General features: G+C 52.1%; 1 protein-coding gene across 2 annotated transcripts; it reads right to left on the bottom strand.

The window, feature by feature from the left end:
* Positions 1-4,297: 4,297 nt before the first annotated feature.
* Positions 4,298-12,541, bottom strand: TXN2 (thioredoxin 2). 2 transcript variants are annotated; one of them, XM_074871274.1, is made up of 4 exons: positions 12,493-12,541; positions 11,641-11,858; positions 9,902-10,025; positions 4,298-5,030 (listed from the first exon to the last, which is right to left on the bottom strand). In XM_074871274.1, the coding sequence occupies exons 2-4, from the start codon at positions 11,856-11,858 to the stop codon at positions 4,914-4,916; spliced, it is 459 nt and encodes a 152-aa protein (XP_074727375.1). In that variant the 5' UTR covers positions 12,493-12,541; the 3' UTR covers positions 4,298-4,913. The 2 variants fall into 2 exon arrangements, with proteins under 2 accessions (XP_074727375.1, XP_074727374.1); XM_074871273.1 differs by lacking the exon at positions 12,493-12,541 and adding an exon at positions 12,212-12,379.
* Between the last annotated feature and the right edge of the window lie 1,222 nt (positions 12,542-13,763).

Genomic DNA, 13,763 nt, shown 5'->3' with positions numbered 1-13,763 from the left:
TTGTTACCTGCTGGCTGCAGTGTGGTCCAGCCCTGCGGATAAAGCCACCTGCAAGGACAGGAGCCAAGCAGTCCCTGCGCCTATGGCTACGGGCCCTGGGGCCCTGCAAGGAAGTGTTATTGCCTCATGATGGAGCAAGAAAGCAACCTCAGGGGAATGCAGCTCCTCTCGGTCCTGAGGCCGTGAAGTTATGAGCCCACCCAGGACAAACACCCTCTCCCTGCCAGCTGTGCGGGACTGGCATGGAGGAGCTGCAGCCATGTGGGTGGCTGGAGGTCACCATCATCTCCGGAAAGCACTGAAATTTCTGGTGCATTTTGAACCCTCTGTACAACTTGAAGTGGATGTTTCCGAGGACTCTCACTGAAAAAATTTCCTGTTTTTCTGTATTGCTCAACCACTCCTCTGCTCATAGGAGATGGCGCCAGGGTGCCTTCAGCAGCAGAGGGATGAGTAGCGTGTGCTGAGAAGGATACCAGGAGCTCAGCCTTCCCCTCAGTGGGAGAGCAAACTGGCTGGCTTCTGTCCTCTTCCATCAGCAGGTACAGCTGCTGGGGACACGTGCGAACCTCAGAAGCTACTGGCACTCTCCACAACAGAGAACAAGTGTATGTGACTGGATAAACACACACATATATATATGTGTGCAGGGACATTACATCACAGAAGCTGCAGGCCATGGAGAAAACCTAGTCATTTTTAGTGCATTTTTATTGCAACTATTTGGATTATGAGGGCCTAGGACGTCAATGTGGGCAGGCAGAAGGTTGAGTGCTGCCCTGTTGTCCGCAGCTGCCAGCTCTCCTCCACCCAGAGGGCACGAGTAGCTCCATTGTCCCTCTCCAGCCTCTCCTCACAGGACCGATTCCCCCATCTCACTGCCCATCAGGACCTCTTGCACCAGGAAGGCAGCCACAGGGTCTCTCCTTGCTCCATCCCCACTGGGATGTGGGGTGCCACATTTTCAAGCTCTCCCCAGAGGTCTCTGGTTTCCACCCATTTGACTCCTCTGGGGGTAAGAAATTTGGGGTTTCCTCTGCTGCTCCTGCCTCCATCTTCTTCCAGAAAATCACAGAATTGTCTAGGTTGGAAAAGACCTTGAAGATGATCCAGTCCAACCATCAACCCAACATTAACAGTTCCCAACTCCACCAGATCCCTCTGCGCTATGTCAACCCGACTCTTAAACACCTCCAGGGATGGGGACTCCACCACCTCCCCGGGCAGCCCATTCCAACACCTAACAACCCCACGAAGCTCACAAGCACACCCCGTGTCCTTGAGAAGAGCGACAGGAAGGCACCTGTGTGTGGTGATGGACTTGAACCTGGGTGGGTTGCAGGGGCAGGTAACAAGGACCAGACTGTAACAGGTGATCTAGTTTGGTTTTGGTCTGGAAGTCAAGCCTGTGGTAGTTTTATCTTATCTTTTTATTGCTTAGGATACTGCAGCTGTGTGAGCTGTTATTCTTTAACTTGCAGAAAGCTGAAACTCAAAGTGAGCCTTAACACAATTCAGCAATAGTTTTGAATAATGCTGATCTTAACGTTGCTGCTAACAGCCTTGCAGGGTTGGAGAATTTAATTGCCAATTCTGTCTGAATCCTCTAATTACTTAGATTAGAAAAATGAGATGGGGGGTGTAAAGCTCAAAACGATTAACAGACTGTTAGGGCAAACAGCCTGCCAGGCTGGTGAAAGGTTCTTGCCTAGGGCAGCATCAGCGGCGGAAGTTTCCCTGTTGACATGGAGCTGGTCTTTGTTTTGTTCTTTGCACAGGAGGAATCATATAATACATTGATAAAGCAAAGGATTTACTGTCAATGCTGGGTGGCCAGGCTGCTGAGGCCAGACCTCACTGGAGCCAAACATGGCCAAAACTGTCCCCTTCAAAGCTGCAGAGGACCACATATACACACCCTGCTGTGTGCTGCAAGCCAGGCAGCCTGAATTCTCCATCCTCTACCAGCACTTGAAGCTGGTCTCAGCATAGCACCCCTAGAAGAGAAGGTAGCGCAGCTCTCCCTCCTTGCTGTGGCCCAGAGCAGTTGGAGGTTAACACGGAGTTCAGCAGGCAGGCACAAACATCTTGGGGAAAGGAGCAGCTGCGTTAGGGCTTGATGCAAATGTAAAGCCAACAAACAAATGGAAAACCTCCGCTTGCCTGGAATCCACTGCCTTGGACAAGACTCTGAGGACAGAGGCACTGAGCCTGACCTCTGATGGGGGGATCTTGGTGTTGGGTTCATAACATACCTGGGGAGGGAAAAGCAGGTTTAGCCGAGCTTTGCTCCCCTTGGGAAGGCACCGACCGCCATGCCCTCTTAAAATAGCAACCAGGAATGTTAGAAGCTGAGAAAGCTGCTGTAATATAGGTAGGCTTGGGCAGGAGAAAGCAAATGCTTAACAGATCACATGTGCTTAACTCCAAAAGGGAAAACAAACTGCATCCTTGCTGGAGTGAGCAGAAAGGAAACATTTTCTCAGATGATATGGACAAAGCAGCTACTGCTGAGGAATTACCTGTTGCTTCAGCTCTCTTCTCTCGGGAAAGACCAACATCACATTCAGGTGGCGTGAAAATTGCCATGCAACTCCTCTTTTAACCACTACTTAAATACACTGCTGGTAGTGCTTCCCACTTGCACCTCCTCTGTTATTAACAGCAGCTGTGGGAATCCCTGAAGCCTCCTTAGCACTCAGCAAACGGGGAGCTGAATTAAGATCCTGCCACAGAAAACATTGTGCTTTGAGTCCTGTCCTGTGGTGAAAACTGCAAGGTGCTCAGGGAATCTCAAGCTGCCCCCAAATCCCTTGTTCTTTCCACCTGTTATGCCATTTCTGAAGGATTTCCACAGGGCACCATGTATGTGGGTCTTCAGCATTTATCCCAAAGAAACATAATTTGCTTTCCACATAACACACCCTAAAGCATGCTGGCACTTTAATAGCTGAATGGCACCTTAGCTCCACTTTTCCTTAGAAGGAAGTGATAAAATAGCTAATTTATACTGTCCCTTAATTACACAATGCAAAGTCACTGTGTTTTTTCCTGTTCTGTAGGACGGTGAAGCATGAAAGTTGACTATTATCGGGTACGTGACGCTGTTCCCCTACTTTTCCTGCTCATGCAGGAAAATGGAGACAGCCTTTACTAGAAGTGTTTACAGAGCAGGAACACTGAAACTGCGGCAAATTGCCTGGCCTGAAACATGAGCAGGACATGACCAGTATAGCTTCTGTGGTCTCCCAAAATAAATAAAAAATGCCAGTTTTTACTGATTGTGACTGACCAACAGTTCTTTACCAAGCGTCATCCAAGTGACATCACCTCTAGCAGCATGCCGGGGACAAGACCAGCCCAGCCCAGATGGGGAGGTACCCATCTTGGGGGGTCCAGCACCACCTTGTGCTGCTGCCCAGGCCCCATGGATGATGGAAGCAGATGGGAACAGTGATGCCTGCAGCACTGTGGTTGCAGCAGGACACACAGGACTTGGATCACCACTCCCCTGCTCCTTCAAAGGTCATAAAATTGTTATTGCAAAGGTGCAGAAAAAAATTGCCTCGCTGCTCATAACAGCCTATGCCAGGGAGGTGAAATGGAGCAGAGCCAAAGCAGAGTTAAGAGTGACTGAAGGAAACAGAAGCTTGGAAGATAAAAAAAAAAAGCAGCTTGTACATGGTTATTAAGCACTTACAATGTTCTCATGCAGCTTAGATAAGCAAAGTGGAACTAAGCATTACAGCAGGCATCAGCCCTGGTGCTATGCCTACAAGTGCAGGAGGAGGCTGGGAGCACTTAGAAGCCAGGTTGACTGGAAACAGGTGTATAATGGGAGGAGGAGGAAGAGATGGGAAGGGCTGAAGGCTGCTCGAGATACAAGCATACAACTGCCTCACTTAGTCTAAAGGTCAGTGCAATTAAAGTCAAAAGACTGCCTTCTGGCAGGGCTCACCTGTGTGAGCAGATTTAATCATTCACACAAGGGAGAGGGAGACTCGCAGGCAGGAAAGGAGCAAGAAAGCCATGGGAGGAGCGAGCACAGCTCAGGTTCCTTGTGTGCAATGAGCCACTGTTCCTCTGCACACAGGAGGTGAGTCCTTCCTCCAGCATCCTGGATCCAGCAGTACTGAAAGCCCTGTGAAAGTAATCCACTTGTTTGTTTTTCAGCACATTACCTTTTAGCAGGCATCAAGCCATGACCTGCGCTCTCCCAACCCACTGTTAGAAACCAGTCACTGTGCTGCTGGTACTTCCTCCCACCTCCCTGGACAGACAAGGGACTTTCCTGTGATTTCTGAGAACCAGGTTTTATTCTCCAGCTAGACATCACTGACCAATAAAGTTCTCTTTGCTACAGACCTACAAAAGGAGATCCATAAAATATTTCTATTTTCTCTCATAAAATTATGACGGGAGCCCAGGGATTTGTAGAGTTGTACTTGTCCAGCGACACAAGGACAGAGGAACAAAGAGACAGGTTTCACAAACAAGGCAGAGGCATACTCAGCTTTAAACAAACCCACCCAGGGCAGGTATGTACCCACATCTTGCAGGGAGCAGCTGCCCTCTGCTCTGGGCTATCAGATGCTAGACAAAAAGAAAAACATTCCTCCTCTTAACTCAGCAGCAGCAGCTCTGCAGATCAGCTCTCTGCTGATAAACACAGGCTCCTAATTCCAGCTGCATTCCCCATTTTGAGAATAAAGCAGCCCTGCTCCTCAATGCCCTTTACAACTACTGCTGCTCAAGAGAAGTGGGAGTGGGAGGGAAGGGTTCCAACACTGTCCATCTCCTAAAAACCCCAAACCAGAAGAAAACCCCAGGTTGTACAAGGCCCCTCAGCTCCCCCAGGCAGGAATGCACAACGTGGATGTGTCCAGAGGCAGAGGTACAGCCACCCTTTTACTTCAGGCTCCAATGAGTTTCTTGAGGAATGCCTCCAGCTGATCCTCATCCTTTATCCCCACAAACTTATCCACAACATCTCCGTTCTTCATAGCCAGCACAGTTGGCACTGCTGACACCTGGGTGCAAGAGAAACAGGGAGACACAGGTGAGGAGAGGCTGTGGGGAGCACAGCTGCACCTGGGCCCCAAATGGAGCTCCACAGAAGTGGCCGCAGAGGAACTGAGCATACACTGCTCAAGGGTAACATGTCTGCTCACGAAACACAGGCCAGCTGAGCTCCATGCTCCCTTGGCCTCATCTCTGCACTGACTTACATCACACTGCTTATGTCAAGGCTGAGCAGCTTTTTGAGTTTAAATAAGAGCCAAAATTTTAAAGACAAACCCAAAGATAATATAAAAACAAGGCAAAGCTTCTCCCCCCTTCTCCAGTACAAATTCCTCTTCTCCTTTCCTTTTGAACTATCATAAGCAAACAAACCCAGTCTTTTACCAGGACACCTCTCAGACATGACGACCTTTGGACATTTTATGGCCACAGTGGTATGACTGGACCTGTGTTCTTCTCCAGACAGGACTGGAGCTGCAGGAGGGTTCTCTGCCTCATCACTGCACAGGCAGATTTCCCACTCCATCCTACCACAGTAACGACAACCCCGTTGCTTTTCTGCTCCTGTTTTCAGTGGTTTAGCTGGTCACACATCAGTGCTGTCCACTGTGGATCCCTAATGATTAGGTAAGAAGTGAAAAAGTCCCTCTGACTAGAGCCAGCAGGCTGCTCCACTGCTCTGGATGCTGCTTTTTTAGCCTAGAACAAAGTTTTCTGGGAACTATCCAAGAAAACGGCGGTGGAAATGACAATGATCCTCAGGGATTTGCTGGCTGACCAGTGACAAAAGAGACCCTGGGGACATGATTGAGAGAAGGAGCAACCAGAGCTCAGAGAGCTGTGGCAGAGGAGAGATCTGGTGGTGTTTCTGACCCCACAGCTTTGGTGCCCTTATGTCTGCAAAGCCTCCCTCCCTAAACACATCCTGTCCTTATCTCGCCTGCTGCCTCCCTGCCAGCCCATAGGGCCTTCCCACATGCGCTGCCAGCCCTGCTGCCAGCAAGGATCTGCAAATCCTTCCTCGGGAAACCTGCCAGAGGGATGGCTTTTCTCCCATCGGGAGACTGAGATGAAAGGGACATTTTGTGCTTCCCTTCCCACCGGATCCCAGCCAGCCAGTCCAGCGTGGCTCCCTGCAGCCTGACTTCATCTGAAGGGACAGGAGCTATGGGGCTGCTGCAACGCATGATCTTCAGCTCCTCCTAGTGACCGGCGGGAGCAGATCCGGAGGGCTCAGGCCCCAGCACTAGCAATGGTGCTACCAACATGCTCCCTTGTGATTTTAGGGGTGAGAAAGGACGGTACCAGCACTGCACTCAACCCGTCTCTTCCTCCCCGAGAAGGGCAAAGCTCCTGTGAGCCTCCCTCTGGTTTGCAAGGTGGGTTAATAACGAGGAGAGTTGCCCCAGCTCCATCCAAAAAAACAGCATGCCCAACCAGCAGCAGCATCAGGCCATTACAGCCTGGGTGAGGAATGGGCAACTCTTCAAAGCACTACAGAGAAGCAGCTAACACTGAGTTACAGGACTATGCATGCTGACCAGTGCACCCACGAGCTTCACAGAGCCTCAATCCCTCTGTCTCTTCCCCTTTTCGTGCTGGTGAGCAAACCCCAAGAACAGGTGGCAGGTCTGGGGCTGTTGCTGCAGAGCTGGGTGAGAACCAAGGGCACTGAACAACTTGCCTCTGCCCAGAAAATATGACATTTTTGACAGCTTCCTTCCTGCTAGCTGCAGCAAGGGCAGCCTGTTAATAGAGCATGTACTTTATTTTTCTGCTTGAGAAGCAAATGTCATGGGAATTTCTAGAACACAAATTTGGGGACTTTTTTTGGGTCCCGTCTGCACTGAACTTAAACCCTCCTCCCTTAAGAGCATTTCTAGAGAAAAAAAATCAGGCTGCTTTCGATCAGCACCGGCCATACAGATGAACAAACGCAGCCATCCAGGCTATTCTTGGCAGCACCCATTCCAAGGGAACTCTCTCCCATCTGAAACTGGGGCTTTTACACAAGCTCATATGCCACAGTGGAGCAGGGGGAAGGATTTCAGCCAGGCTCCAGAATAAGGCATAACACAGGACCAAGGTCTGCTGATGAACAACCGTCCCTGTATCCAGCAGCTCTCCCAAGCTGCCCACCTGCAGCAGCTGGAGAAGGGGCTGCTCTTTCCCAGTGGCCACATGCATGGGCAATGGGTCAAGGCAAAAGATGAATCTGAAGAATTTTAAGAGACAGCAGATTAAACAGAAGTATTCCTTCTCCCTTTCTGCTCTTGGGGTGAGAGGTCACGAGCAGGCTGGAGCAGCAGAGAAATGCCAGAACCAGAGATGAAAGGTGTTAGATAAAAGGAATCCCCAGAGAAAGAACTTCTGTGCTGGACATAACTGGATGGGGAAGGGTGCCGGGGATGTTTCTAGTCACAGGAAACATGTCCCTGCTCCATGCTAAGCTGAGACAGCTAGGAGCCAAGGGCAGACGGCAGTGTGTGTGAAGCAACGTGCTGGCATTCCTCAGCTCTTCCAGGGGGTCTCTCGCCTCGCCCTGCCTTGCCACCCCATGCCAAGGAGGCTCCTGATGAGGATGTTGTGCAACTGGGCAGCAAGCTGGTGGCTGCATGTGTGGGCAGGGGAATAAACATGGATGGAAGGAGACTTCCTGGTAGCTAGTGGAGGAGTTGCAGGGGAAGCATGGACACTGAAAACCCCCAAAACAAAAACTTTCTCAGCCTGCAGACATCTGATCCCCAACAGAATGGCTTTAAACAAATAAATCTTTCCTGATCCCTCCCAAACACTACCTCTGGTCCATCTTTGATCTCAACTTGGTGTCCTCCCATCAGCCCTTATGCTCACATCGCCTTAAGTGGCAACTTCCCAGAAGATGAAGCAAAACCTAGCACATGCTCAGCACATGAGCCAAACTTCCACCCTGAAAAGAATGCCCCGAACTATGAAGATCAAAACAAAAATTCTTCCTTTACCCCTACTCATTTGCAGCTATCCTACTCACAGACACTGCCTAGGTATGGGCTTTTAGCCATAGGGATAATGGTCAAGACCAGATACATGCATCACTCCAAGAGCAGATGATGCAGCAATGATCCCCAGGCCCTCCTGCAAAACAAAAACTTCATCATGTTTGTATATAAGGTTCCAGAATGAATTGCTGGAAACTGGCCCTTGCCTGCAGCTTCAATCCTGCCTGCATCTATGTCACCAGGGCTGAAAGAGAAGCAGACCTTGCAGACAAATGCATGTACACAGCAGGCTGTGCACCCATCCGGTGGGAGAGCACATGCAGCGTGTCATCAACCTGCACAACTTGGGAACTTGCAAGCCTCTAAAAAGACATTTCTTCACATGCACACACTCTGTCATTTTCCAGTCATCTGAGATTATCTTCTTGTAATCCCAGCTAATTCAATCTACTGGAAGGCTTGGAACAATACAAGAGTTAAAATAATCATCTCTGTTCTCTTCTCCTTTTCTCCTTAGGTGGTTGCTACCAGAATCTTGCCTGCATCTATTAGGATTTATGTGCTTTCTGACCACCACTGGAACAACCTCACCTTCTTCAACTTCTCACCAGCACCCTCGAGTTACACAGCCTTCGGGCTTGCGACACAGCCCTGCTCCGGGGCCAGCAGCCATCTTCCTTGGCCTGGGGCATATCTGCCAGCACACCACCACAGAGGAGAGCACCGGAGGCTCTCATACTCAGCTTGTGGAAGCTGCAAGTCATGTTTGTGGGCACCAGCTGGGTGGACATGCCACCACAGCACAGGCAGAAAGGTCTCCTTGGGGAAGAGTGGGAGGGAACAAGCTGGTTCCACTTCCTTCTCCTTCCAGCTCAGCAGGGTGTGGGAACCACACAGAGCATCTCCTCTATGCTCAACAAATTGACAGCTTACTCAGGAAATGGTTCACACTTTACTGGGCAACCTGAGGAGCTTCCCATGCTAGCCTCCACCCTGGAAGCAGGATTTCACCTGCAGAGAGGGAGCAGCTCCATCTGTGTGACAGGCGAGTGAAAATTAAGCCCCTTCTTTCCTGTAAAACACAGCAGCAGGATGCCCTGGCTCTGTAGACTGAGTGGCTGTTTACAAGGAGAGACAACGGAGGTGAGCAGAGTCACCAGAGCAGTTTTTATGTTTCTTAAACTACCTAATCATTGACACAGGGTAAAAATCAATCAATCAATCATGTAAACCAAAGACATGGCCTTCTCCAGTCCCTCTGCTCCTTCCTGGGAGCAAGGCAGCACAGGGAACACACCCAACAGCTGTGTAAAACACTAGCGTAAGCACCAAGGTCCTTGCTTGTCAAAAGTGGGATGCATGCTCCTGTTGCTTACGTGTGTTCTCTGACCTGGCTTCTACCTGTCCAAACAAAACCCACAGTGTCTCCTTGTGCTGTGGCTTAAGGACGGGATATTATCACCCAGCAAGAATCTTGAACAAGGAAGGGAAAGAGGGTGGGCTGTCTGCATGAAGAACCACGTTCAAGAGCAGAGGAGACCAAGGCTTGTTACCTCACATTCCTGCCCTGCACCTGAGCAGCCCATGCATGCAGGAAAATTCTGCGTGTGCTTCAGGCTCCTCAAGGCCTGGCAAGTATTTACACTGACAGATGCCTGCAAAGCCTAGAGGACACCTTTCTGCAAAATTAGAGGTGGGGATGCTGAGCACAAGCAGCAGAGCTGGAGGAGAGCCAAGCAGTGAAATGCACCTACTAATGAGTGACCTGAGGGATCAGGAACCTGTAGGCACCGGGCTTCTCCTCTCCAACAACGCCACTGCTGTGCAGGTACACCATTCCCCAGAAAGGGACCTTCTTTGCCCTACCAGCAGAAGAAAGTCTGCACTCTTCCAACTCCTACCTCATACTCAATAGCAAGGTCTGTGTGATCGTCAATGTCCACTTTGGCCATCAGCACCTTCCCATCCTGCTTGGCCACCATCTTCTCTAACCTGGGGCCTAGGATCTTGCAGGGGCCACACCACCTGATGGAGAAAGAGAGGGGACATTAGAGGAAGCAAGCACAGCAGCAGCCTTGCTGGTGCCTTTACCTCCACTGCCATTCCATTTGAGAGCCAGCCTGGAAACACCGTTCCTGAACCACGGTTTAGGAAAACATTTCTCTCACAAAGGAGCTGTCAAAGGGTTCTGTGTGTGCGTGCACATCTGTGTGGTGGGGGGTGCTGAGTGGAAGAAGCAGTCACCATTCAGCTTTCGTGGTGCTTTTGATGTCATTTTGATCACACCGCGGTCTGCTCTGCCAGCCTTGGTGGTCCTCCTGGCCCCTCTTCTTGGCTGTTCATCCCTACCTTGCTTTGCGTCCTTGCTGGTGTGTACGTGCAGAGCTGTGACCCTGCTGACCACAGAGCTGCCCTAGAGAGAGTGTTGCTGCTGGCTGCGGGAGTCACAGCCCACACTCAGATTGGTTTATGCCAATCATCAGATCAGAGACTTTCCCTCCACACTCATTGTAGGGTTTACAGAAATTCCCCTTTTGCTGCAAAACTCGCAGAGGCATTGCATCTGTTCAAAGAGAGACCACCTATTCCAAACCCAGGTGCTGCAACTGCAGAATCTGCAATGCCCTGTACACAGAAAACACCCCCTGCATCCCCTAACATTAGGATGATATGAACTTACTCCATTCAAGGAAAACATGAGTTAAAGCTCCAAGTGACCTTTTCTTTTAAAATTGAAGCTCTGGTAAACTTTGTTCCTCCTCAGTCTCCCTATTAGGTTTGAGGCTTTCAGTTAGTTGTTCTCTCCTCCCTGGATGGTGCCAATTAGTGTTCATTTTGGTTTGTCAGTTTGGTCTGTTTAGAGCAGAAGCTTTTGGGCTGTTTCATACTCTGTTTGCCCAGAATCAGCCACAACAGGCTCACATGACAGCACTGCAGGACTACAAAAATACATGAGAAAACAAAGATGACCAGTATTGTTAATCCAGCAGATAACATCTAGGAATACTTTTACTGGCAAGAGGATGACAATGTTTTTATCGCTGACAAATGCTGCTGTTGGTCTCATGTGGCTGTTATTAATATATAAAGGCATTTGCTGTCAAGAGCCCGGCCTCAAGAGTACTCAGGGTAAGAAAACTGGAAAGACACAACACAACATTGCAGGGGTATACCAAGTGCAATGTTCTTCCAAAGCTGTTAATATAATTTAGAGTTTTTAAGAGGACATTTAATCCACGAAGCTAAAAATGGGAGATATCAGAGCTTTTTCTTGAGGTGTCTTTCACAGGATAATGCAATACCAGGGCCAGGGAGACACCTGAGCACTTGGGAGGTGCAGCTACGTGGCCCTGGGAAATACCTTCCTGGCACTTGTGTTCTATGTTCCTGCAGGGTGTAGCTACACCTACAGTGGAGCAACCTGACGAGTGAAACCTCTATGAATTGCATCGTAGGGGCAGAAGCACCTTTTAACACCAGACGCTCAGCAGGGCGGTCGGCAGCTCCACAGCTTGGGAAACCCTTGGGCATACTCACATGTTCAGTGTGCCCAGAGTGCCACTGTGTCACGAAAGCAGCAGGGACACATCTGCATGTATAACGGCAGAGAGGGCCACAAGAGCCATAGGGGGGAACTTACTGTGCATGGAAGTCCACCACAACAGGTTTGGGGTTGTTCACCACCCGGTCCTGGAAGTCGTTGCCATCTTGCACGTTGAAGGTGCTCCTGCAGGCTGCTGAGGTGCTGAAGGCCCTACTGTGGGGTGCCAGGGGGACACACGGTGCCAGAGGGCTCTGCAGGGGTAGTGTCCTGGGAGTGAGGGACAGCAGTCGCTGGAGCACCAGCCTCTGGGCCATCTGTGGGGAAAGGAAGAGGTATGTGGGGTGGGTGCACCCCATGGCCAGTCCCACTGCAGCACTGACCTACGTGGAGTCCCCTCGGCAGGGCAGCCCCCAAGCCAGGAGGTGCCTTAGACAGAAACATACAGTGGCCTGCACAGAGGCACTTACTGTCCCTACACCCAGCCCTTGCCGCCGTGCAAGCTCCAGCCCTACAGCCGCGGGGTCCCACCTGCCATGGAGCCCCCAGCTGCAGACCCCAGCTTCCTCGCCATTGCAATGGAGCAGGGCTCCCTGCCCCAGGCACAGAGTCCCCGTTTCCCCCAGTCCTACAGAGCAGAGACCTCCACCCCCGTCCTGTTCCTTCCCACCTGTAGGGCAAGGCGCCCCAGCGACGGGATCCCCATTGCCCCGATACCATGGGGCACGGCTCCTATCAGTGGGACAGGGCCCCCAGCCAGAGGGTTCCCCCCTCAGCCCCCCTGTCCGCTGGGGAAGGACACCCCCACAAGCCACGGGGGCCCCACTGCTCCTCCAGCCCCAGAGGGCAGGACACCCTAGCCAGGAAGGCCCCCTTCCCCCAGCGCCACAGGACACCACCCCCCGCACCCACAGAGCCGCCCCCCCCCCGGGCCGCAGTCCCCACCCGCACCTTCCCGGGCCCGGAGGTGACCCACGCGCCACCAAACTTCCGCCCCGTGCCCCGCCCACCCGCGCGCTCATTGACCGCCGCCACAGGAAGGCTACGAGCCACGGCACAGCCACCCTCCCAGCCGATTGGCCGCCACCGCGAGCAACGCCGGTCTCTGACTGGTCACCCCGGCCGTCCTTCAAGCCCCGTAAGGGCTGGCGGGCCGTGTCACGTGGGGCGAGCCCTGGGTGCTTCCGCCCGTGCCGCGGGACCTGGCCCGGCCCGCCCGGCGCCCTCCGCCCTCCGGTCGGAGGACAGAGCCTCACCGCCCCCAGCCCTGCGGCCAGCGGTTGCCTCCCTTCCGCACCACTCATAGCGGGGCGGGGGGGGGGCACCGGGACCAGCTCGCACCCCCACGGCCTTTTCTAACCACGGTGCCCGGTGGAAAATGACGAGGAGCCGGCGTTCGCGCCCCCCGAGGGAACCGGGCCCTGCCGAAGCCAGGCTCAACAGGCGACGCTCGTCCCGCGGCGCGCGCAGGGTGGGGTTGCGGATCCCCGGGACCCGCTGGAAGCAAGCGGCAACAAAGCCGCTGCGGTTTGTCACCAGCTCCAGCCCTGGGAGACAGGCGTGGAGCGTGCCAGCAGAGTCAGTGGTGCCATTTTTTCAGATGCATTGCTTTTCGAAGGGGAATCACCATTTAAGGCAACTCATATACTGTAAACGTGCAGTCTGCGGTTCTCGGAATTGGGAGGATGGAAGAGGAAACATCTGGAGAATGCATGTGCCTGTAGGTACAGCAGGGAGGCGCTACAGGGAACAAATGGAACAGGCTCTTGGTGACAACCACTCAACCCAATTCAGTCACAGGCCTTTTTCTTCCCCTGGACAATCCCAAAATAAAAAGCCCGTGGTGCCAAGGATGTAGCAAGTAGTGGCGCCACCCAGACAACTATTGGCCATGAGAGCCGTTCCCAGCCTGGCCTTGGAGTGGGGGCAAAGCCCACAGAAGGACGGTGATCAACGCCAGCTGAGAAGGTGATTGCCCTTTCCAGCTGCACGTGAACATGTAAGGTCTTCCAGCAGCATCACCAGTGTAGCCCAGTACTCCCAGAGAGGAGCAAGAACTCATCTGTCACCTCTTCTGCTCCCCAGCCTCTCCTAGCATGAAGCAGAGGAGTGGTAGGAACTGGAGCTTTACAGAAACAGCAGCTGAATTTGAAGGATTGGAGGAGTTTTAGGTACATGTAGGTACAGCCCCCCCCCCCCCCCCAGTCTGGGGTATCAGGAAG

This window comes from Strix uralensis, chromosome 5, assembly GCF_047716275.1.
Source record: "Strix uralensis isolate ZFMK-TIS-50842 chromosome 5, bStrUra1, whole genome shotgun sequence".
In the NCBI taxonomy this organism is placed as follows: Eukaryota; Metazoa; Chordata; class Aves; order Strigiformes; family Strigidae; genus Strix; species Strix uralensis.
Note: the sequence above shows the minus strand (reverse complement) of the source record. Positions and strands in the feature narration are given on the sequence as shown.

Coding starts and splice junctions, on each gene's coding strand:
- TXN2 (XM_074871273.1), bottom strand. CDS start 12,247: ATGGGGATCCCGTCGCTGGGGCGCCTTGCCCTACAG. Junction 11,859..12,211: donor TGGGGCGCCTTGCCCTACAG/GTGGGAAGGAAC, acceptor CTTTCCCCACAG/ATGGCCCAGAGGCTGGTGCT. Junction 10,026..11,640: donor GTGGTGGACTTCCATGCACA/GTAAGTTCCCCC, acceptor TTTCTCCATCAG/GTGGTGTGGCCCCTGCAAGA.